The 24634-nt window shown below is 38.9% G+C and overlaps 1 protein-coding gene across 1 annotated transcript; it reads left to right on the plus strand.

Annotated features, from left to right (window-relative positions):
* The first annotated feature begins 360 nt into the window (after positions 1–360).
* LOC118978916 (UDP-glucuronosyltransferase 2B31-like) lies at positions 361–22458 on the plus strand. Its single transcript, XM_037034708.1, has 5 exons — positions 361–645; positions 9879–10010; positions 11992–12079; positions 13746–13965; positions 22052–22458. The coding sequence occupies exons 1-5, from the start codon at positions 361–363 to the stop codon at positions 22329–22331; spliced, it is 1005 nt and encodes a 334-aa protein (XP_036890603.1). The 3' UTR covers positions 22332–22458.
* The last annotated feature ends 2176 nt before the right edge of the window (positions 22459–24634 follow it).

Below are 24634 nucleotides of genomic sequence, written 5' to 3' on the forward strand. Positions count from 1 at the left end.
ATATTAATTTACAAGGATTATGAAGTTCCTAAAATAAACCTAATGAAGTTATTCTACCAGTGACTTGCTTGCTAAACTGTAGAAAGCACATGAAATAATCTAGGAGAAAGTGTTTCCATGGCTATAGTAGAATTAATTGATTGAGGAGTTGAACTCATTGTTTACACTTGGCTCTATAACTGTTGCAGCTTTACAGAGTAAACAAATACATGTTAAAGTCTATATTTGCTTATGTTTAATCATTTTCTATGATTGTGAAAGTACTGATGTGACGTTACAGAAGAAAAACTATTACACTTTATCTTATGTATAGTTCATATCTACAAACAACATAATATAAAGTAAGTACACTATGTAATTATGTTTGCTAATAAAACCACCTACAGCGTAAATATCGTCGGCTACAATATCCCAAGCTTTTTCAGAAAACTTAATGGTATATTCACATTACAACATTCTCAATTGATCTACTTTCTCTTTGCTTTTTTTCTTTCAGGAAGACCCACAACTGTATTTGAGTTGACGGGGAAAGCTGAAATGTGGCTCATTCGAACCTATTGGGATTTTGAATTTCCTCGCCCACTCTTGCCACATTTTGAATTGATTGGAGGATTCCACTGCAAGCCTGCCAAACCTCTGCCTAAGGTAATCCTATCCATGCTGGCTTTACTTTGCTTACTTTGCATATTTAGGAGTAATGATTCTGTGTTCCTCATGTAGAATGTCTGATCACACTGGGAAAGATATGAGAATAGAAGGAAAGTAACATGACAATTAGAAACTCATATATTTCTATACTATTACAAGAGTCTGAAAGTCATTATCACTGTAGGATAAAGAGTTATACTTGGTAGGCTTTGGACATCGATTCAGTTAAATTAAGACCTTCTCAATTCAATGCATAACAAAGTATCAGCCATAATTCAAGGAATGCTTTTAACATCACTAGAATACTGCAAGGATAACTGATGGGTGTGTACAGGAACAGACACAATGTTTGCTCTCACACACAAGATATTAAATTTGAAAAGATATAAGCAAATAATAAAAACTGTGTGAAAAGTATCATAATAAAGAAAGAATGTAATGCTACTATAATGCCAGAGAATATCCCATGGGAATTGGTCATACTGCATCAGGAGTGACAACAGCAATCAAGCATAAGTGAGCATAAAATATCCCTTTTTCTGTCCCTTTAACAACAAAAAAGTCCTTTCTACCCATGAACAAAAATGTCTCTGTGGAAGTTGGTATCTAGCATTACATGCCAGGGAGCATGGAAGAATCTCGCCCACCTGCACATCAGGTAATAGGCAGAGAGACACCAGTACTGGCTGTGATGACTACAGGATGTTATGAATTGTTCCTGCCCCTCCTGGCTGCAGTCCAGGAGCACCTACAAACCCTGACTTGGGCAGTCACCTATAGTTTAGGGAGCTGTTGTGGAAGTCAAAGTTTCCAGGGATGAAGTCCCAGCACACTATTGGAGCACAAAATATGTGCATTTAAATGGTTTGGTATGAGGTAGAGAGAAGCTTAACTTTTCCAGCATCACTCCTCCTCCAAGACAACGCAGTTTAAAGCTAAGAGAGAGCCTATAATTTCTCCAACAGGGGAGAGGACGAGTGAGTCAGTGGAGGGTAAGCTTTCCCTAGTGTGCAAAACAGCCCTTTGGAAATGAGCTTCCGAAGGGCTCATTTCCTTCGCACAGCATCCAGAATATTAAATTAGGAGCTCAGTAAGTGGTGAAAGGGAAGGGACTGAGAGAACAGCACATAAAATTCCCAGAGGGCATTAAAGAGACACAGTTCCTGCTGACTGCACTCCCTCCTCCATCAGGAAGCCTGATCACAAACTAGGAAGAAAACCTCTCTTACAGATCCCCCAACTAGCCTTGGGCACCAAGAGTGAACTGCATTCCAAACCCATACATCCTGTCCTCTGTACTCAGCTCCATGTACAAACTGCTAAGCTTAGCAGCAAGAACAAGATTTGGGAGAAGGCTTCAGACCAAGAGCAGAATGCAGGCAAGGGTTTGCTCACGAGAAACTACACACTGGAGCTATAGCACCACCTTCAGGAAAATAGGGAGGTTATCAGCATCCGGCTGGTGCTTCATAGGGTGGAAGAAGGACATCCAGATATAAGAATTCACCCAGGAGAGAGAGCCAGAAGCAGGGAGCTGGCATATTCAGACGAGGTCTGAAAAAGCCTTATCTGTGTCAGTGTTGACTAAAGGTATTTCTACCTTGAAAGCAGTAAAGATGAAATTAAAGGACTGCTATTCAAATGAAAAAAAAAAAAAACAGCACAGCAAAACTTTAAAGGACATGAAAAACCAAAAAACTTAAATCACCAAGTTTGACAATAACCCTCCAGCAACCAAATACACACATGAATATACATGACTTACCCCCCCAAAAGTTCAAACTAGTTGTGTGAGAAAACTCAATGATCTAGAAGAAAACAGAACCTTGTATATCGTCAGTAGAACTGTAAAATCATTGCAACCACTATGGGAAACTGTATAGATATTTTTGAGAAATTAAAAAAGATCTACCATATGATCGAAAAATCTCATTTCTCAGAACATATCCAAAAGTAAGAAAAACAAAATATTATAATATATTTGTAAACCTGTGTTTATCGCACCATTATTCACCATAGCCAATAAATAGAAACAACTTAAGTGTCTGTCAACAAATGAATGGGTAAATAGGTGTGAACAAAAAACCGAGACATAACACACAAAACAGAATATTTTCCAGCCATGAGAAAAAATGGAAATCCTACCATCTGGGACAACACAGATGAACCGTGAAGGCAATATGCTAAGTGATGTAAGTCACAATGAAAAAGATAAATAATGTGTCATGTACTTATATGTGGCATCTAAAAACACAAACTCATAGGAACATAGAGTGGAATGATGATTAGTATAGAGTGGTGAAAAGGACACAGGAGGTTGAGAAGAAGGTGATCATAGGGTACAAACTTGCAACTCAAGATGATTAAGTTCAGGAGATGTAATGATTATAGCCAGCAGTGCTCTATTATATACTTGAAAGTTTCTAGAGACTAGATACTAATTGTTCTCACCACACCCACAAAAAGATAAGTATGTGGCCAAATGGACGTGTTCACTAATGCTAAGGTCATACTCATACTACACTACACAAATGAATCAACTCAACACACTTTGCTAATAAACTTACAGAATGTTCTATGTCGATTGTATACTAATCTCTAAAACAAAACCATAAAATAATGATGAGAATGAAAAATTAAACTTTCCATGTTAAAGGGTCAGGTTATTATTTTCCAGAGAGAAACAACAATTTAAAACAAACGATCAAAGGGGCAGGAGGAATTAGTATGACACTTGGACCAGATATCCATTAAGCATTTCACTCTTTACATATGTGGGGTGAGGATGTAGTAAGTACATTGAACAATTAGAAATTTCTCCAGTACAGAAGGTAATGAAATTTTGAAACTGATAAAGATTGGGAAACACAGAATAATTCTGAAACAATTTTGGGGGAACATGACTTTACCAGGAACTTCATATTCATTGAACTGAGCCACTCAAGAAGGTGACCAGATCTCTGCTGCAGAACGACGAGCTGTACCTGTCCCACCTCGGGGCACGTGATCCCTGGGGGACTCAGTGAGGTGGTGATGAGGGCCCCTCCTAGCTAGTTACATGTAGAGCATTCTACTATGTCATCCATTTTGAATATGATTTCAGAACAAAAGGTGTCATTTGTAAATAAGCCAGAAAAATAGTCACTTGTTTAACAAGTGACTATTGACTATTAACAAGGTACTTGTTTAACAAGTACCTATACAAGTACAATGCTGGAATCTTACAGCTATTTCATGGAAATTTCACACAATAATACCAGATCCATGAATTATAGTGATATTCCAGGTATACAAAGTGATTTAGGGGAGAGTTCTGAAATGTCACTGTAAAGAGACCATGAACTCACATTCACGCATGTAACACAATGAATATATACCTCCATGTAGAGCAAGTCCTCCTGAAAGGTAACTGAGGGTTGATAGAGCAGCTTCAATACGACAAAAGTAGAGAGATTGCATAGAGAAGGTTGAAAATCCGAGAGAACTCTTTGGATTCTGTGGAAACTCTTTGGGATTGGAAGTGCCAGCAACTGCCATTGTTTACATTCTCTTTCCACAGAGAACATGGGCAGAAATTTAATTCAAATACGGTAGTCCATGTGCAAGGCCTCCAAACTGTGCCCTAGCCTGCTCACCCCACACCCACTCTAAGCTCAAACAGCCCAGCTGCCATGACACTGCTGCAGCCACATGCCCCTGGCAGCGCCCAACCCAGCCAGCCAGGCTAGCAGGGTGCCCCTGGGGTGTGCACTCTGGGAAACTGGGCCTAGGTATGCCTTCCCTGTGGCTACCCTGTGTGCCTTAAGCAACCACTTCAAAAGACAGGTACCTCTTTATCTAATCTTTAAAAATAAATAGAGATTATAAAATAAATGAGGAACAACAGAAATATGGTTCCAATGAAAGTATAAAAAACTCAGGAGTACAACCTCTAAAGAAACAAAGATAAGTCATTTACCTCATAAAGTATTCAATGTCATGGTCATGAGGATGGTCATCAAACATGATAGAAGAATATAAGACCACAGTGAGAACATTAAAAAAGAGTTACAAGTTATAAAACACGACCATCTGACCTGAAGAGTACAATACCTAAAATGAAAACAAAATATGTAGAGGAATCAACAGAATAAAGAATAAAGAATATGGTAGCAACCTGAAAGACAGAATAGTGAAAATCAGGAGAAGAAAAACAAGAAAGAATTTTTAAAAAACAAGAGTTGGAAGCAACCTAGATGCCCATTGGTAAATGACTGGATCAAAAAACTATGGTACATTTACACAATGGAATTCTATGCTGCAGAAAGGAAGAAGGAACTACTACCCTTTGCAACATCATGGATGGAACTGGAAAGCATTATGCTGAGCGAAATAAGCCAGGCGGTGAAAGACAAATACCATATGATCTCACCGTTAACAGGAATCTAAACAAAACAAACAAGCAAGCAAAATATAACCAATGACACTCAATTACGGAACAGGCTGACAGGGTCCAGAGGGGAGAGAGGAGAGAATCATAAAGGAAAGGGGGATGGACTCACATGAACAAGTGTAAAGGACACATGGAAAATAACTAAGGGTGGGGAGCAGAAATGGGAGGGAGATGAGGAGCACTGCGGAGAAACTCATTTCCTTCTCAGACCTTTATCATTTAATTAAGGGCATTCCTAGCAAAGCAGTTTTCACAGGATTTTACATAATCTTTCTCAGGCCCGATCTCCCAGGGAGCCTGCCCTTTCCAGCACAGGGCTGCACCAACCTCTTTCACTGTTTCAGGTTTAAGTCAGGCAGAGGAGGCAAGATAGCCAAGAAATTTAGGAGACTTCTCGCAGATGGACTGAGCAATCAGGCTTTGTCAAAGCCGAGTAAGGAGGATCCATCGCCTTAGCGATCCATCCCTATTTCTCCATAGCCCCCCCAGGTTCTTCCATGGGGCCTCCATGTGATAATGCCTGTCTTAGGTCATTCCCCCTTTGGGGAATCTTACCCATCATTGGTCAACTGATCAAGCACTGGGGGCCAAGTATGGATAAAGGAGGAGAAGTGGTGCTCCTGCCAGGCAAATAAGCCTTGTCTCCTTAATGGCTTATGGTCTGAAGGTCACTCACTCAGACTTAGCCATGGGGGGGGGGGGGTTACAGCTCCTTAAACCAGGCAGAGAAGCTCTCAACATGTTAAAATTAAAATGACAAAAGCTGATAATAAACAGAGAAACTTTAAGGTAGCCAGAGAAATAAAATTAGTCACACAAAAGGGAAATATCATAAAATTATCAGTTGATTTCTAAGGAGAAAAGTTACATGCCAGAAAGTTGTGGCAGAATATATTTTGAGTGCTAAAAAAATAGAACCTACAACCTAGAATACTCTGTCAGACAAGCTTGTCATGGAGTGCGAAAGGAGATTAAAAATTTTTCAGGACAAATTTTGAATTCATCATCAATAAATTAGCCTTATAAGACATATTAAAAGGCTGTTTTAAACATAAATAAAAAGTCCATGCCAGGAATAAGAATGAAATCTCACTGGTAAAGATAAGCATATAATAAATACAACAGACCAGCCACTTAAAAACTAATATTGAGGGAAAGCAGGGGCAACTGTAATGGAACAACAACAACAAAAAAAAAGTTAAACACTAGGCAGAAATAAATAAATCAATAAACAATAAATATTTACCATGGGAAATATGACCAATAATGTAATATATTGTGTATAGTTGTAGATGGTACTAGAAATACTGGGGGACTGCTTTGCAAATTATATAATTATGTAACCACTATGCAGCACATCTCATACTAATGTAAAATAATATTGAATGTCAACAGTTGTTTAAAATAAAATAAGTAACTTAAAAATGTTAGTATAAAGATTCAAACACAGTATTAGCAAAATAACAATAAGTACATAGGGGATGCACAAAAATAAAAGGATATAAAATATGATGTCAGAAACAAAATATAGAGGGGGCAGTAAAATACAGCTCTTCTGTAAAGTTTGGAAGATCACAAAAATGCACATGACTTACAGTAGATGTTATAGGTATAGGTCAATAAAGATGAACCCCATGGTAACAAAAAAACATAAATCTAAAAAACATAGCCCCCCAAAACAAAGAAAAAATCCTACAGAAACAAACAAAAAATAAACCAAACCAGCAGTCCAAAAGGGATAAATCTATACAGGAAGAAAAAAACAAAAAACAACTACAAAAGTTACTAAAAAACAATGAACAAAGTGACAAAAGTACACCTATCACCTATTACTTTCAATGTAAATGCAATAAATTCTCTAATAAAAACACATAGTGAGGAGATCCAAGGTGGCTGTAGAAGAGGTGAAGATGGACACACTTCTGCCTTATGTGAAACAGGATTACAGCTAAATTTAAGAGCAATCAACTTTCAATAACCCAATGAAAAACACCTGAACAAGAGTGTTATATCCAAGGATTTCTAGGAGAAGCTTACACAGGGAATGGTAATCAGGGAAGAGACATAGAGAAAGCTGGCCCTGTACCCAGGTGGTGCAGCTGAGCAGCAGGAAAGATCCATTGAGTTATCACTCTTCTGTGACTGCACAAGTCTCCCCTAGGGAGCATGCGGGTCTCNAAAAACACCTGAACAAGAGTGTTATATCCAAGGATTTCTAGGAGAAGCTTACACAGGGAATGGTAATCAGGGAAGAGACATAGAGAAAGCTGGCCCTGTACCCAGGTGGTGCAGCTGAGCAGCAGGAAAGATCCATTGAGTTATCACTCTTCTGTGACTGCACAAGTCTCCCCTAGGGAGCATGCGGGTCTCAATCACATGTCAGGACCCCAAACCAGGGAACCAAGGCCAGGAAGAGAGGTCTGCATAGTACCAGGCAGTGACAATCACCAGGGACTCTACTCTGTCTGCTGGAAGGACAAGGGAGACTGTTGGCATCCCAGGTGTTCTCCTAAAGGGCAAACACACAGGAGCTCACTCTTTGGCACTCACCCAGGGCTCTGGCAGTCTTAAGCCAAATCAGGGTGTATGCAAGCCACAAAAAGAAGATCTGGAAAACGAGGCTTCAGGGGGAGATCCAGAGGATCCCCTACTTAGATCCAAGTCCTAAGTCAACGTCCTGCATCGCCCTTGGGAGCCATTCTCGAGGGTCAGGCTCACTTGTTCTTACAACAAACTGCAGCAGCAGGTGACCACTAACCTGGTCCTTAAAATAGTAGCAATTCCATTTTGCCACACTGGAGTCCAGCAAGAAGGACTGTCGGATGCACCCACAGGGACATGAGGCCTGTTCTTTTCCTGGAGGAACCATAGCATTCAAATGCCAATGAATCTTTCCCCCTGCCCACATTTTAAGCAGGCTCCACCCTCAACAGAAGAGGCCCTTGTCAGGGTCCCTGGCAGCATGGCTGTGGAACTAAGGAAAAAGGACCAGATAACTCCCCTCCCCTATTGGGCCTATAGCAGGCCCATTGAAAGGCTGCCTTGATCTGCACCTCCCCATCCCATGGGGCCCATCCTGCCAAGCACAGTTCCACAGTGGGGAAGAGGGCACAGCTCAGAGCTCGGAGATGTGGCACAAAGTCCTCAAAAACTCTCTTAGTGGTCCCTCTAGTTCAGCTGCAGAGCTAGAGAGAGGCATGCAGCTCAGTCCCCTCCAGAGGGCTGGCACCACCCCCAGCACAGTACTGCCTTGATCTGTTTTTCCAAGTCTCTCTGACCCCATTCAACTGGGTTCCATTCCTTGAAGAGGAGGGTTCAGGGGCCACAGCTTGGAGCCAGGAACTTCAAAGTGCAGCTCCCTTGGGGTCCCTGCAAGCACTGTTGCAGAACTAGTGCAAGGCATGCAGCTTGCTCCCCTCCTGTGTGCAGGTTCCACTCACAATGGAAGACTAACTAGATCTTTTTTTATAAATACCACCTGCCCTCTCCTGCTGGGCTCAGTTCCATGCAGGGTAGGCAGATCAGATCAGAGCTGGGACATTCGGAGTAAATCGCCCTCAGGGGCTCCACTCTGGGTTTCAGCAGTCATGTTCAAGGGTGGGGTGCAACTGGTAGCCCCCTGTGGCCCAGCCAGTGACACACACACACACACACACACACACACACACGTTGTACAAATACATGAAGCAAAAAGAATTCAAACTCATCAATTGTGTTCTCCAAAGGAACTAAGGGATTAGATCTGTTAAACACAGCCACTGGTAGAAAAAAAATGGAGGTGCCTCAAAAATTTTAAAACAATGATCACTTGGTTTGGATGTATATAAAAAAATGGCAAAATAATCCAGATGTTTCCACACCCAAAATCATAACAACACTATTCACAAGAACCAAAAAGTGAAAACAACACAAGGGTCCATTGACGGATAAATCAATAAAAAAAATATGGTACTTATGCACACAGGAGTACCTTGTGTTTTGCAACCTTGAGTCAGCTGTGACTCCTGACGATGTTATGAAAGTGAAATATCCACAAAACCCTCACCTTAGCAGCCCTCACAGCTCCTGTAGCCTAATGCCTATGGCTTACTTTACAGAATCATGGATCTCACATTTGATCTTCCTCTGTCCTGCTGCCTTCTGTTTTCCCAGCATTATTACCTTTTCAGAAGAACCCTGGCTTCTCATCATGTGCCCAAAGAATGGAAGTCTCAGTTTTGTGTATTTTGCCTCCAAAGATATTTCAGGATCAATTTGCTCTAAGGCACACTTATTCATCTTTCTGGTGATTCAGAGATATCTGTGGAGGAATATTACAAACCCTTTAATTTGGAGGAGATTCTAACAAATGCTGGAACATATCTGAATCTTAAGGACATTTTCCTGAGGGAAATAGGCCAGTCACAGAAGACAAACACTGTATTCCACATATATAAGGTACTTGGACTACTCAAACTCACAGAAACAGAAAGCAGAATGACATTGCTGAGGGATGGATGAGATGGGAAGAAAATGGAGAATTACACTATAAGAAAGACAGTTCCCATATGCAGGATGAAAAAGTTCAGAGACGGGTTGAACAAGAATGCAAATGCAACTCCACTGTACACACAGAAATGAAAAGGTACGATGGTCACTTCATATTATGTATAAATAACCACAGTCTTTAAAATCAGGCACCATTCTAGTAACTACTTACAATCACTGATTTTCTCTCTTTAGTTTTTTGTAGCAGTGCTTTCACCGGTGTTCACTCTGCTGTTGCTCTTTTGTGATGGGAAACTTTCTTCCTTCACAGGAAATGGAACAGTTTGTCCAGAGCTCTGGAGAAGATGGTATTGTGGTGTTTAGCCTGGGGTCGATGGTCTCGAAATTGACTGAAGAAAAGGCCAATATGATTGCCTCAGCCCTGGCCCAGATTCCTCAAAAGGTTAGATAAAGCATCTTAGAGTAGAAAAACAAGGAGTGTGTTAAATTCTCTAAAGGGTCTGATTGCAGAAATTTCTACAGGAAAGGTATTCTCTTCTTACAGTTCCAGTTTATCATAGATAACAATTCCAAAACAAAGGGCCCATGGCATGATCTAAAGTGATGCAGACAGTGTTCTGTTTGGTAATAACATTGGCAATAACATGATGACCACAGAGAAGTGTATTTCAGAGGTACAGTGTGAGGTCTGGTATTATAACAGCTCTGGAGACAGGTCCAGATATCACCAAATTCTACCCTGCCCGCTTGATCCCTTTTCTTGCAGGAACCCTAGGGAACTGTGTACCCTACAGATGTTCTCAAAAAGCAGTTGCATTTTAACAGTAACATAAATAAGGGATGATAACAGCTTGAAAAGCATCATGCAATTTAGGCTTGTCAAGTAATTCAGGCCTTCCTTCCTTTCTCTGAATTTTGTAACCGACCTATTTAACGTGTTCTTCAACATGATGTTCAGAGAAAGGATGTCCAGGGCTCAGGAAGGTTCTGAAGCCACCCTCAATGATATAGAGCAAGAGAGAAACAGGCCAGTAAAAAACAAGAGAGAAACCTCCTAGATGGGGTGGGCTATGATAAATTCTAAAGCAGGAGATTCAATAGATAAGGTGCAGGTAACTCCAAAACTCAAGGTGGTGCTGTGTTTTGTAAACTGTGGCCCAGAAACATCCCATCAGAAAAATAACCTCTCCTGAGTGGAGAACAAAGGAATATAGTTGTAAAAAACAAAAATCAACCAAATGTAAGCCTACTTTGAGACCCTTCTAATACCTTCTCCATAAAATATGTTAGTCAATTGTCTAATTCAGAAAATACACTTGAACCCTCAGAGTACTTGTGAAGTACTTTTACGTTTCTAACTAATGGGGATTTGTCCCTATACTTTTGCTGATTTGCTGGGAAACTGAGGTTACTTTAACACTCACATAACAAATAAATGTTAACTACTTATAAACTAGAGTCTGCCCTATGAGACTTTCTTAGAAACTTCATATTTTAAACCTAATTTAGGTACTCGACTTAGAAGTCACTTGGCCATTTGTGATTATTTTAACCACATTAGTCAATCCTCTCTCTGCATTACAGCACATTGTGAGGTGTAAATCCTCAGTTGAATAAAATTTATCCTTATAATACTATTTGATCTTTTCAATACCTATACTATTTTTTATAATTTACCAATGGTCTTTTAAAAGCTCTCTTACATTATAAGAGGATTTTCAATCCCATCTAGATTGACAACACAAAATTCATGTAAAAGTTATCAGCTGAAATTTTTCATTCAGGGAATAGTGATTCATAGTTAGTCATCTTAAAGAAGCTAAATTTGCTCCTAAAGCAGAAATTATGTATTATTTATAATAAATTGTTAAACATCAGAATGGTTTAAAAATCTCAAGTAGTTGAGAGCATTTATTTTGTAATTAAAATTATGTAATTATGTAATTTTATAATCCTAATAGAATACAATATGGAACTAGTGACTATAATTAAATGACTTCACTCTCATACATAAAGAAATGAACAGTTTAATATTAAATCTGGAAGATAAGAGCTGGTACAATAAATAGTTAAAGCAATAGTAATGTGTAGGTTATTAATAAGTTTCTGGGTTTTGCACGACAATTGTGACTACCTAAAACTTTGAATAAGCTTGAGAGAGTCACTGATACTCTTATTTATCTAACCCCTAACATCATGATTGCATTCCCACCTGACTGAATATAAAAACAAGTACATGCAATAGGAGTATCTACTCCTCTTAGGTCAGTTTTATTGGTTCTCATTATCCAACATGCCTTGTCCTCATTCCCTTCTCTGTAAGATGGAGGGGTTGAACTAGATGTCTCTGAATCTATTTAAGATTTAACGTGTCATAATGTTGAATTTGACTCATGGAAAGTTCTGTTTCTTTACCCTAACAGGTTATATGGAGATATGAAGGCAAAAAAACAGACACATTAGGGCCAAACACTCGCCTGTATAAATGGATCCCCCAGAATGATTTTCTTGGTAAGATTCTGGAAAACACTGAAATCAGCATCAGTTCATCCAGAGTGATGAACAGTTCACTAGGAAAGAAAAGTTTTGAACACTTCTTATTGATAGCTTCAGAAATAAAAATTAACTTCCTTACATGTATTTCACAGTCTTAGGGGAAATGAATAAGACATAACAGTTGACATCTTATTCTACACAGTCACATTCTTTATGGCCACAAAGAAAATACCTCTTTCATGTGCAATTTCCTCTCACATGGAATGTCTCAACAATTTCTGGGTTATCACCCAGTCTCCTAAATTTCTCCTTACCCCAAACCTTTAACCCACTTAAAGGTATACACGTGATGAAAACATCAGCCCATCTTTTGTTTCCAGTGACTCTCCATTTTCTCTTGGAAAAAATGTCAAAATCTCTTTCTAAAGTAATAACATGTTTTTTATAATGTGTAAAAGAAACAGAATTTCTTCCTCTGACCCAGTGCGACCACCATCACATTGGGTGCTGCCTTGACACCCTACATCTGAGACTCAGTGACTTCACCACTTTACTTAGAAAATATGTTCTAAAATGCCCCCCCACTTTTTAAAATCACTTTATATATTTTTACCCAGATTATTCTCTTTCAATTTGTCCACTGGCAATTTGTATTCATTTCCAAGTCATCAGAAACACACCAATCATTTATGTAAGCCTTCACTGTCTCTCTGGAAGATGTAGGGGCCTATTCCTTTGAATTCTGAAAGACATTATTTTTTGTATTAATGATACACTTTAATCAATGTAATATGTATATTGTAGCAGGAAAAAAAGTACAGACTAACATCTGTGGTCCTAAAAACTTCCAGGCATATTCCTACAGGCTACTTTCTTTGTTTTGCTGGAAACACATCATCTCTGGCATGAACCATCAAGACATGTGTGAGAAATCTTGAATTCAGAAGAATGTGGGCAAGGTTTTCCCATTGGATATTTTCTATCTAGCCAAGCTGGGCCTTGTAACTGGTTAAATATTGCCTGTGTCAGCAAGTTCCATATGTCTAGCTCAAAACAAGCTATCGCTAGGGACTGTCTCAGAGTATCAAATTTTAAACAGCATTTTGTCAATTGTAATATATTTTCATGACAGATTTCTCATAAACATCTACTGAAGATCATTTACCAACTTCAGTTGAGGTTGAGGATAAAACAAAACATTGCACTACTTTACCACTCTTTAAAATGTGTATTGTAGTGTAAAAGACAACAGTGTCTCTCTTAGTGACAATATCAGGGATGAAACATAATCAACATGTAAGCCAAATATGCCAGGCCAAGTGTAACCAATGACACCGTGCTGTCCTGGACTTTTTTCTACTGGACTTTTTTGCAGTACTTTTGAGAACTCTCCTGTTGTTCTCAACCTCTTAAAATTAAAGTGCCCTGGGGGTGAGACCTTGGTGCTAATCTATTGCCAAGCTCCACTCACTTTCCTGGTGAACCAATTCATGGTGATACCATGAAATGCTATCCATGGTCCAGTGGATACACCCGTATTTGCCAGCGCATAGTTCTGAAAGACATTTTAATGCAGTCTGAAATGTATACTAGTCTGTTTCTGAATACACCTTTATTTACAAACACTCATTTTATTCCAAGATTTATAATTCATAATTTGCTTAAATCCACCCAATCCCAGGTCATCCAAAAACGAAAGCCTTTATAACTCATGGTGGATCCAACGGCGTCTATGAGGCCATCTACCATGGGATCCCAATGGTGGGCCTCCCTTTGTTTGGGGATCAACCTGATAACATCGCCCACATGAAGGTCAAGGGAGCAGCTGTCAGACTGGACATCAACACAATGTCTAGCAGAGATTTGCTCAATGCACTGAAGACAGTCATTAATGACCCTTCGTAAGTATCACATTTTTAATATTATTTATTAAAAAGCTCTCCTCTCAAGGATGCATATGAGTTTCATCGCATTTTAAGAGACTAATTTTGAGATTACTAACATGATTTAAGCCATCTTAAATCTTCTTTTATTTTCAACAACTCATTTATTTCAAAGTTATATTTTAACTTCATGTTTTTAATGGGTAGCCATGTAGTGCAACAGTTTTCTTCTCCAGTAAAATAAAGTTGTATATGTAATTGCAAAAACCATTAAAAATATGATAGAACATATAGAAGGAATAATGATGAACTAGAAGATAGATCATACCATCTCCCAATTCAATACCTAACATTTCTGAAAATATAAATCTCTTTATACTCAAAAACTTATTTTCTCCTAATCACTTAAACATATTTATGAATATTATGTACATAACTATGTGTAACATGTTTACAGAGCTATGAATCTATTACCATGATTTAAATTTAGGGTATTTACACCCTCCCAAAAAGCCATGTCATATGCCTTAGAAGTCACTCCTGTGCCCCTCGCACGAGTAACAATTCATCAATTTTTTGTCTCTATAAATTAGTCTTTTTAGACTTTTCAGTATAAGAAGGTCATTAAATATATGGTCTTTTGAAACTAGCTTCTTTCATATATCATGATTTTTTTTTAGTTTCATCCCAGTTGTAGCTTTGATTTGCTGAATAACAATTCATGATATAGAGCACATTTTAATTTTCTATTTACTCGTTTGTGGACATTATGCTTGTTTCTAAGTTTGGCTATGTTATAATAATGCTACCTAAGATTTTGAGTGAACATAGGTAAAGATGTAAGTAGTCACAGAAAATGTAAACAGACTAAATCACTTAAACACAAGCCAAACTGGATCTTTAAAATTAAGTTTGTATATTACTTTGAGGGCTTCCTTAAATAGAAGTGAACAACAAGATTGTAAAAAGTTAGAAAAATGATCTAGTTCAACGGTGATCATAAGAGAAAACCTAGGTATACTACTATCAGACACAATGAACCAGATGCACCACTAAAAATAAAGATAAATATTTTCTAATGATAAATAGGTTGAGTTTCAAAACAATATAAATTATTAATGGGCAACACCTATGAATAAATCCCCAAGTAAAAAAGTATAAATAAACAAAAAAATCCAAAATACAAGTTTTTAGTCATACTAGGATGTTTTTAAACATCTTTAATCTATAATATAAAAAGAGGGTAAAAAGGAATACAATTAAAGATTTGAAACCCAATTTAAAAGTGCAATCTTTGACATATATATAACAGTGGAGAATATATAATTTTACAGACATAAGATATGAACACAAGAAAAAAATGAGGAATTCAGCATACATGCTGGGGCCAAAGCCAAGAATCATATTTGAAATTTGTCAAATTGTAAAGAGGATATGTTCAACCAAACTAGAACTAAATTTTAAAAAAACCTAGACTAAAAATTTCTAAATTTTGAACATTAAGTAACACTTTCTAAATTCACAGTCAATACTGAAATCTTTATGATACATTCACCTTCTTCTCAGCAATTTCACCTCTAGGTATATACACAACAGAAATGTATAAATATATAAACCAAAGACACACACAAAAATAGTTGCATCAGCAATAGTAGAAAGAGCTAAAATATATATTAACAATCCAAATGTCCATTTAACTTTATGAACGAATAATGTGCTACAGTCATATGCTGAATTCTCTACAACAATGGAATCAACTAATAATAGCTATGAAAAGACAAAAACTACTATTATTATGTGATTCCCATGCATATAGAAGGCGAAATAATCTATGATGTCAAAGGTAACAATAGTAATAATTTGAAGAAGGGATTTGTGACTGAAAGGTCCAAGAAAATGGGGAACTTCTACAGCTTGTGGTATCCTGTATCAGTACTATGTAGTAGGTACATTGATGTATTTACTTCATGACAATTTACCAAGTAGTTATAAAAATGTATAAAATTTTTAGTTCCTTACTTAGGATACATATATTTTTCTTGTTATTTTATAATGAAACATAGTAGGGTATACTTTACACTATACAGTATTTTGTTTTGTGTTTTGTTTTAGGGAAGTAGCAATTTATACTCATAGACTGATTTCTGTCTTCGCTAAGAATCTTTGTAGCACAGACTCATGTGTAAATTATTATAATTTCACATCTAAATAGCACACAGGATAATATCTTTTAATAAGTCAAATAAAGAAATAATATATATTTCAAACAAATGACTGGTTAATCACACTACATTACAAGCAAGCAGAGATGAAGGAATGAAGTTGAATATAAGAAAGAATCAATGAGCAACCAAGAGCTGATTTCCAACTGCCAACATAAAAGTACAACTCCCCTGTTGCTAGAGAAGGTCCTTAGGGAGACAGGTAACAGGTTGGAAGGCTGGCTGATCTCTTCTGAGGGCTACTTTGAGGGTTATCACCACTGTCTAATAAACCTGTGTTGCCAAGACAGGAAGGAATGCCCAAGGGTCTCTGGAGAGAGTTTTGGTTAGTGATGAGTCACCCTGCCCAAACCAAATGTCTCAAATACTGCAAACAAACTCTCAATATTTATAGCCTAGATGTTTCCTGGAAAATAGTTGCTACACCACACCTCCTCATCAATAAGCCCACATGTGGGGAACAAGAGCCTCTGTTTATGAACAAACATGAAGAGGGACATCCCAACAGAAATTTCTTCATTCTTACACCAAAGCAAATACTTTAGTCTTTGTAATAAACATACCAATTAAAAGGACTTAACTCATAAATGAGTGAAACCACATAACCAATGCATTGTATTTAAAGATCTATGGATCAAACAGTGAAAAAATTCAAAACCATAGAAGAAATGGCCTGGGTGCTATTAGTGTGGTCAGTAAAAGATCCTCTGACACATGACATTGACCCCACGGCCTCTGTCAGAAGTTAAATGTAGCCTTGGGTGTTACAGGGAAGCCTACTTTAAGAGGGGGACAGAGGAGAAGGAAAGGTCACAAGTGCTGAGGTGGAAACACGTTTGGCAACTTCAGTGAACAGCCAGAAGGTACAGGTGCCAGCAAGACAGTGTGCATAGGGAAAGAGATAGGACAGGTGGTTGCCAAGGGTCTGTCCACTGTCTCGCTGATAAATTCAACCAAGTAAATTTGAAGATGGAATGGACTGTAATAAGTGACTCTTGAGTGGTGCAAATAACAACTAGCAACTAGAAGGGTTCTCAGAGGTTTTGTCCAAAATTGAAGGTTTGTATAGAAAGAAGGATGTGCTGGAAGAATTATTAGCAAAATAAAAGAAAGGATTATTTTTAGAATACACATGTCTTTCCAGGAATGGGACTGTGTTATGAAAGAAGCCCAGAACCAATTTGCCTCTTTGTCTCACATAATAGAAGAATATAGTTCAGGGATGGCGATAAATGAAAATAAGATTCGTTTCAGTTTTGTACAGGGTACAAATTCTGGGAATCAGAACCACAGTGTCACCCCTGCAATCGAGTGTTCAGGCTTTTTCTTGGGGAGGTGGGTGGGCTTTTCTTTTTGGTGTGATTTTCTATGGCTATGGGACACTGACATGCTGTCTTTCATGGGAGTAAGGGGTGGGGAAGCTGAAAGGGGAGTCCTGCAGGTTCTTCTAAGTTCATTCAATTCCCTCAGGTGCTATCTCTCTGTTTTCATTAGTGTTCCTCCCTTCCCCAAACTCCTGTGGTATCTCACAACTGCAAGGAGAAGTGTCAAAAGAAGTCCCAGACCAGGGTAATTTAATCTAAGTATTTTCTGGTTAGGGAGGAGAGGCATAAACCATTTGCTCTCAAATGTCCTTGGTTAGGGGAGATAAGGCCTTGAAATTCACCAGCTGGCTTTAAGTTGCTCAAACTCTTTAGCCTTGTTTAATAATCTTTTAAAACTACTTTATTGCTCATGTTATTACAGTTGTCCTAATTTTTCCCTCTTTGCTCTCCTTCATCCCGACCCTCTCCACTCCCTCAGGCAATCCCCACACTGTAGTCCTTGTCCATGGATCATGCATATATACTCTCTAGCTACTATATCCACTATGCTATGCCTTACATCTCCATGACTATTTGGTAACAATCAATTTCTACTTCTTAATCCCTTCCCCTTTTTCACCCATCCCCCTGACACCCCTCCCATCTCCCAACCATAAAACGAAAAGCTGTCTGTATCTATGATACTATTTCTGTTCTGTTTATTTTGTTTTCTTAGATTCAATTTTTCCTAGATACATATTGATTACCATTTCAATGTTCCTATTTTTGATCTCCTTCTTTCTCTTAAAGAAGATCCTTTGACATTTCATATAATACAGGTTTGGTGATAATGAACTTTTTTAGCTTTTTCTTGTCTGAGAAGTTCTTTATCTGTCCTTCAGTTCTAAGTGAAAGCTTTGCTAGAGGAGGAATCTTCCTTATAGGTTCTTTCTTTTCATCACTGAATGTTTCTTGCCATTCCAATATAGCCTGCAAAGTTTCATTTGACGAATCAGCTGACAGTCGTAGGAAGCTCCATTCTAGGTAACAAACTGCTTTTTCACTGTGGCTTTTAAGAATCTTTCTTTGTCTTTAACCTTTGGCATTTTAATTATGATGTGTCTTGGGTTGGACCTCTTTAGGTTTATCTTGTTTGGGACTACTATATCCAAACTTATATGTTCATTTCCTTCACTAAGTTAGGGAAGATTTCTGACATTATTTTTTCAAAAAGGTTTTTAATTTCTTGCCCTTTCTTTTATCTTTCTCGCACCTCCACGATGCAAATATTGGTATGGTTGAAGTTGTCCCAGAGGCCACTTACACTATCTACAATTTTCTGGATTGATTTTCCTTTTTTGCTGTTTTTTCTTCATTTCAAAGAAATGTATCATTCATTTCTGATTGGTACTTTTTATGGTTTCCATGTGCTTTTATATGCTGCTGAAGTTCTCTGTGAGTTCATCTGCTCTTCCCCTAAGTTCATTGAGCATCGTTTACAACTAGAGTTCTGAACTTTGAATCTAATAGGTTGCTTGTCTGCATTTTGTTTAGTTTTTCTGGAGTTTTGTTTTCGTGCTTCATTTGGGCCACATTTCTTTGTCTCTTCCTTTTGGCAGTCTCCCTGTGCCAAAAGGAGTTTACTGTTTGTATGTATTAGGTAGAGCTGCTAAGACTCCCTGGTTTCATAGAGTGGCCTATAGTAGTAGGTTTCCTTTAGGGTCCAGTGACACAGCCTCCCAATCACCCAAGCTCAGTACTAGAGTTGGGCCCACCACATGGACTGTTTATACTCCCATCTTGTAGTTGAGCCTTGATTGCTGATGGCAGGTCAATGACAGGGATTTTCCCAAGTCCATCAGCTGAAAAGACTGGCTGAGACCACTGACCACCAACCTCTGACCACTGTAGAAGATCAGTTGTGCACAGGCACACTCCACAGAGCAGCTCTTACATTAGCAGGGCTATGGTACCTGCTAAGTCCACCCCTTTGGTGTGCTGTTTGTTAGACAGTTGGATGGTGGTGCTCCAACAGGGTATGTACCTATCCACCAGGTACACTGGCTCTGTGGTCTCCTGGAAGGTAAAGGCCAAGAACAGCCAGCACCTGTGTTCTGTCCAGGGCCTACCAGTATAAGCTACAAAACAACCTGCAGATGGGTATCATTTGTGCTTGTCGTAGAGGTGTTCAAGCAAGGTTGAGCTGTGACAAGTTCCAGCACTTGCTGGTGCCAAGCCTTTGGCCAATTAGAAAGATGTACAGAGCTCACTGAGGGCAGATGCTACTTGTTTTAGAGAATTTAGAAAAATCTTAGGCGTAAGCTAAGACAAGCCATTCATTGGAAAAGCCACTGTTAACAGCTTGGGAGAGCCTGAAAGTTAGGTGAGGCAGAGCCTCAGAAAAAATACAAGACTAGGGAAAATAGTGTGAGCGAGGCTGATGGAGTCTCAAATATGGCACCTCTCAGCGCACTCTGTGCAGGAAGGGGTCAGAAAAAGGCCAGTGGCCTCTGTCTGGGAGAAAACTGCTGCGCAACTCTTGCCCTGGTATGAGACAATTCCATCTCATCTGTCTCTGATGCCTTCCAGGGTGCTACTCCCAAGCTGGAGCTCAGAGGGAGGGAGTCTGAGCAGGTCTGTGCAGGGGCCCTTTGAGAGAAGCTGTGTAGCAAACTAGCAGTTTCTGTCTCCCACAGCCTCAATTCCCACTGGTTTCAAAAGCCCTAAGCTATGTTCACTGATTCTCCCAGCACTGAGACCCAGACTGGGCACACCTGGTATGGGGCTGGGACCCCTTGCTTCTGACATATCCCCCCAGATTTTTATCTGCCCCATGTGGGTGTGAGACCAACCTGTTCTGCATCAACACCCCTACAAAGAGTTTCAGTGTGTTTTTTTTCTTTAATTCCGTACATATAGGACTTCCATTAAGTTCAATTTCTGGCAATTCTGAATAATGGTTGCTCTGTAGTTTAGTTGTAATTTTGACATGGTGATGTGAGAAGGCAAGCCCTGTTTACCTAGGCCACTATCTTACCTTTCACCTTGTCTCAGTTTCCTCATTCCACTTGCCCAGGAATTTTCCTAGCTTCTTACTTTCCTGTCTAAATGGCAAGGGTTTATAATGCAGATCGCATCTTTTTCCTATGCAAGATACACAGGACCCAAGTGTCAGATTACCTCATTGGATTGATCAGAAAACTCCAGACTGATTACTAAGCATTACATTTATAGAAGAAGTTGAGACTTCAATGAAATCTGGAATTAAATCAAGGTTTGGCATCATGTTCTTCTTGCAAAGTAATGCCACTTAAGGCCTATGGTTTGTTTTTTTGTTGTTTTATGTTTTGGTTTTGGTTTTGGGGTTCTTTTTTTTCTCTTTGGTTAACACTGGGTAGGGTTTTGTTGGCCTAAATGATTTTTAATTTATTCTAAAAGGATTGAGAAGCCAAGCAGAAATTTCGAACAGGAAAGGGTCATTATTCTAAGTGTTTCAAAACAATGTCATTCTGGGTGAGAAACACACAATAAGTCAAAGATAAGGGTAGAAGCTGAGGGACTAGTGAGGAATTGTTTCTACTGCCATGAAACAATTTCTCTTCAAAAAGGTTGAAAGCATTGTCCTAACACTGCATTTTACCTTCTGATTTGTATCTATGAAAGAATATCCAAAACTATCAAAACATTTTTTTAAGTTTTTATCAGCCAATAAGAGAGGACTGGCCCAAACAACATCAATACATGACAAATTGCTCTGAAGAATGCCACTGTGGCAGTTCTTTTTTTTTTTTTCATTTAGAGTCAAAGGATAGAATGTAGAAAAAAGTTCATTTCTGGTAGATTAAGGAGGTGGAAGAAAGTGGAGCTGGGTCTGGGAGAGGGAAATTCTAGGATAATACGAAAAGTGAAAAGGAGAGATACATACTTCCTTTACATTGGCGGGTACAGCATACTTCTTTCACATTGGTGGAAACAGAATAGGTAACATGTTACATTTATAGTAAATGGAGCTGGTATGTGGGCAACAAGAGATGTTTGAGGTCAATGTATTCTGCTCCCCAAAGTCATGCCTTTGAAAAATTACTCAGGCATTTCAAGGGTATGTTATCTTTGATGCATAAGAATAATGGACTGGCTCTTTTAAGGTACACATTAACCTTTTACGAAGGAAGCTATTGGCCTGGGATGAGACTACTCACCAGGACCCACCGAGTTAGAAATTTATGATCAGATCATCCTGTGTGGTGACCTGTGTCACTGAACTTGTCCACCCTGCTGTGTAGCCCCTGTTTCATTCACAGGAATAGCCATTAGGATGGCTCCCATGATTCCTCTGCTAAAAAGAGGTGACTCTCCCACCCTATTTCCCATTTTTACTTTGTACAGTATTTGTCACCAGAAAATGTCAACTTTAAAGCCAAACCATCTATGAAGACCCAACTAAAAATATACTGCTTCTGCAATTCTGTGAAATTTATTTGAAACGTATGTATGACACTTAAGAAACGTTTCATGAGAATAACTCATTCAGGCATATTAATTCCTTTCAATGTTGGTACCCTTGTGTTTCTCCTTCAGATATAAGGAAAATGCTATGAAATTGTCTAGAATTCATCACGACCAGCCAGTGAAGCCCCTGGATCGAGCTGTCTTCTGGGTTGAGTTTGTCATGCGCCACAAAGGAGCCAAACACCTTCGGCCAGCTTCCTATAACCTCAACTGGTTCCAGTACCACTCTTTGGACGTGATTGGGTTCCTGCTGGCCTGTGTGGCAAGTGCTATACTTGTCGTCACGAAATGTGTTCTGTTTTCTTGCCGGAAATTTACAAAAACAGGAAAGAAGGATAAAAGAGAGTAGTGTTTTTGAAGCCTGAAGCTGATATACTAATAGATGGGACCCATCCAGCTTATTCCAGCAAGAAGTAGTGTCACCTCCTGGGACAAAATGACTTTCCACAGTTTAGCTTCACATTCAAAAATTTCTTTGCAAGCGAATTCTACCTCTTTAAGGTTTATACATGTGCTATGCCAAAGACAAGTTTGGTAAAAATAAAATGAACAAAACCACATTGATTTATATATAATTTGTTTATTCAATCAGTTTGTCCAATTTTAAAGATATTGAGAAAATAAAAACTGTCTCAAGCATTACACAAGGACACAAGAACTGGAAGTAGTCTAGCAACATGTTAATTTTATTTCACAAATACTCAGAACAGTCTAGCTACATTTTGCTGCAAAATTCTGTAGTTTCATCTTTTGCTAAAGAAACTATTCAATAATTAGAACTGTGTACACAGATTCACCTTTTCATTTGATTATGGGAGACATGCAATTCTCCCTGTTTTGCTGTACATCCAGACTCAGCATCACTTGTGATTTAAAGACATGGCACACTGCTTGCTTTCGACTAGTTTAAGTCAATTTTCCACCAAAACATACATGGAGTTAGAAATATAACAACAACTAGCCACTTCCTGTCATAAAACAGCTGTTTATGAATGACTAGTTTCAGTATCTAATTCTCTTCAGCTAAGTTAAGCCCCTTAAAAAGATTCATCTGGTTGTTTTCACTCTCATTTCAGCTTTTCAAAATGGATGTACACTTCTAATTTTAGATTTCATCATGTAGAACCCATACTCTAAAGGGACTTACTGAATTTGTGTCCTCTCAAGTGTGAGTGCCCACATGTCCACTTCTTGCAAAACAAAGCACAAAATCTCTCATCTACATACGGATATGGAGAGCAATTCAATGTTTCAGTTCAAGGGAGTTTGAAACAATGATTGTTAGTCCACATGACCACACTAGATCTGCACGTCTCATTCCTTCTCTCTTTCCTCAGAAGCCTGCTGTTCCATCCCTCCCATTAACCTAATATAAAAACACTTAATCCTTTAGCATGACAAAAAAAGAGGGTACAATCATCTCTTTCTTTTAAACGTAGGCACACTATGATAGACCATAACCAATACCAGTGCAAAAATAAAAAGTCATTTAAATTTTATTGGAATAGAAAAATCAAATCACAAGGATTTTTCAAAGCCCCCCTAAAACAACAGGATTGACTTGGTCCAGGGGACATCACCACTCCTGTCTTTCTTGGTCAAAAAGACCATTACCCAAGTCTCCCAGGAAACATTCACCAGCATAAGCATCCATTCGTTTTAGAAAAAAAGTAAAACTTTACTGATGGGCATCATCCCTGAACAAGGTTATCAATGAAATCTCCATATAAAACTTTTAATGATTTAAAACAACTTTAAAGGAAAACAGAAGTAACACAGTGCCATAGTAGATAGTAATGTTAAATCACACATATAGGTTTACTATTCCTAAAATTTAACGCCTATCTATACATGTTAAAACATGTATAACAGATAAATCACAAACAAAGAGTGAAAAATTCCAAGAAGGAAATGAATGGAGGATACGAACAGGCAATTCAGGGAAGTAAAAATTGGCCAGAAACATATAAAAGATGGCAAAGCTACTGATTTTAGTTAAATGTAAATTAACTCAATACATTGTGACTCACAGGATATTTATCAAACATAAGAACCTATGCAGGAAGAGGCCACTGTGGCTGCCAGAGAGCACCCCCCTTGAGGGCCCAGCCTGCCCATCCTGAGGAGCCCCTGAGTTCCAGGAAGCAGAGGCTGGCAGAGGCTCTTCCAGCACAGCGGGACCCAGAGCAGCTGGGTCCTGTGTCACCTCTGTGACCCAAAGCCTCCAGATTCCAAGGTGAGATTCTGTGCTTAGCAGGCAGTTAGTGCTGCCTGAGCTGGGTGTGCAACTACAGCTGCACCTGGCAACTGTGACCACCCGTCTGGCAGGCCTGCGTTTTTGCTGCCTCACCTCGCGGTGCCTGCTTGGATGTGCCTGGATTATATGAGGTGTGATCCCACACATACTTCAGCCACCGCTATAGACCTAGGCTGCTGCCCTGATGTGAGGGCTGATTGCTCCCACAACAACGTGCCCACTCCTAACTGGTTAACAAAGCTAGGTGCTGTCTGACCAGCCTCTCCTGTTTACCAGCTCTTGGAGCTTCAAGGACCAAATCACAATCTGCCACTGTGACAATTGGCCTTGCCATCGCTGGGTTTTCCTTCAGCTGCCTCCAGCTGCATGGATGGCAGGGTGCCCATTTGTAAGTG

The sequence above is a fragment of the Sturnira hondurensis genome, unplaced genomic scaffold (assembly GCF_014824575.4).
Source record: "Sturnira hondurensis isolate 20B ecotype Veracruz unplaced genomic scaffold, ASM1482457v3 Scaffold0022194, whole genome shotgun sequence".
NCBI lineage: Eukaryota > Metazoa > Chordata > Mammalia > Chiroptera > Phyllostomidae > Sturnira > Sturnira hondurensis.

Excerpts from the sequence above, each read along its gene's own strand:
- LOC118978916 (XM_037034708.1), top strand. The coding sequence starts at position 361 with ATGTTTGCTAATAAAACCACCTACAGCGTAAATATCGTCGGCTACAAT. Across the intron at positions 10,011-11,991 it reads TGGCCCAGATTCCTCAAAAG|GTTATATGGAGATATGAAGG; the intron begins GTTAGATAAAGC and ends TTACCCTAACAG. Across the intron at positions 13,966-22,051 it reads ACAGTCATTAATGACCCTTC|ATATAAGGAAAATGCTATGA; the intron begins GTAAGTATCACA and ends TTTCTCCTTCAG.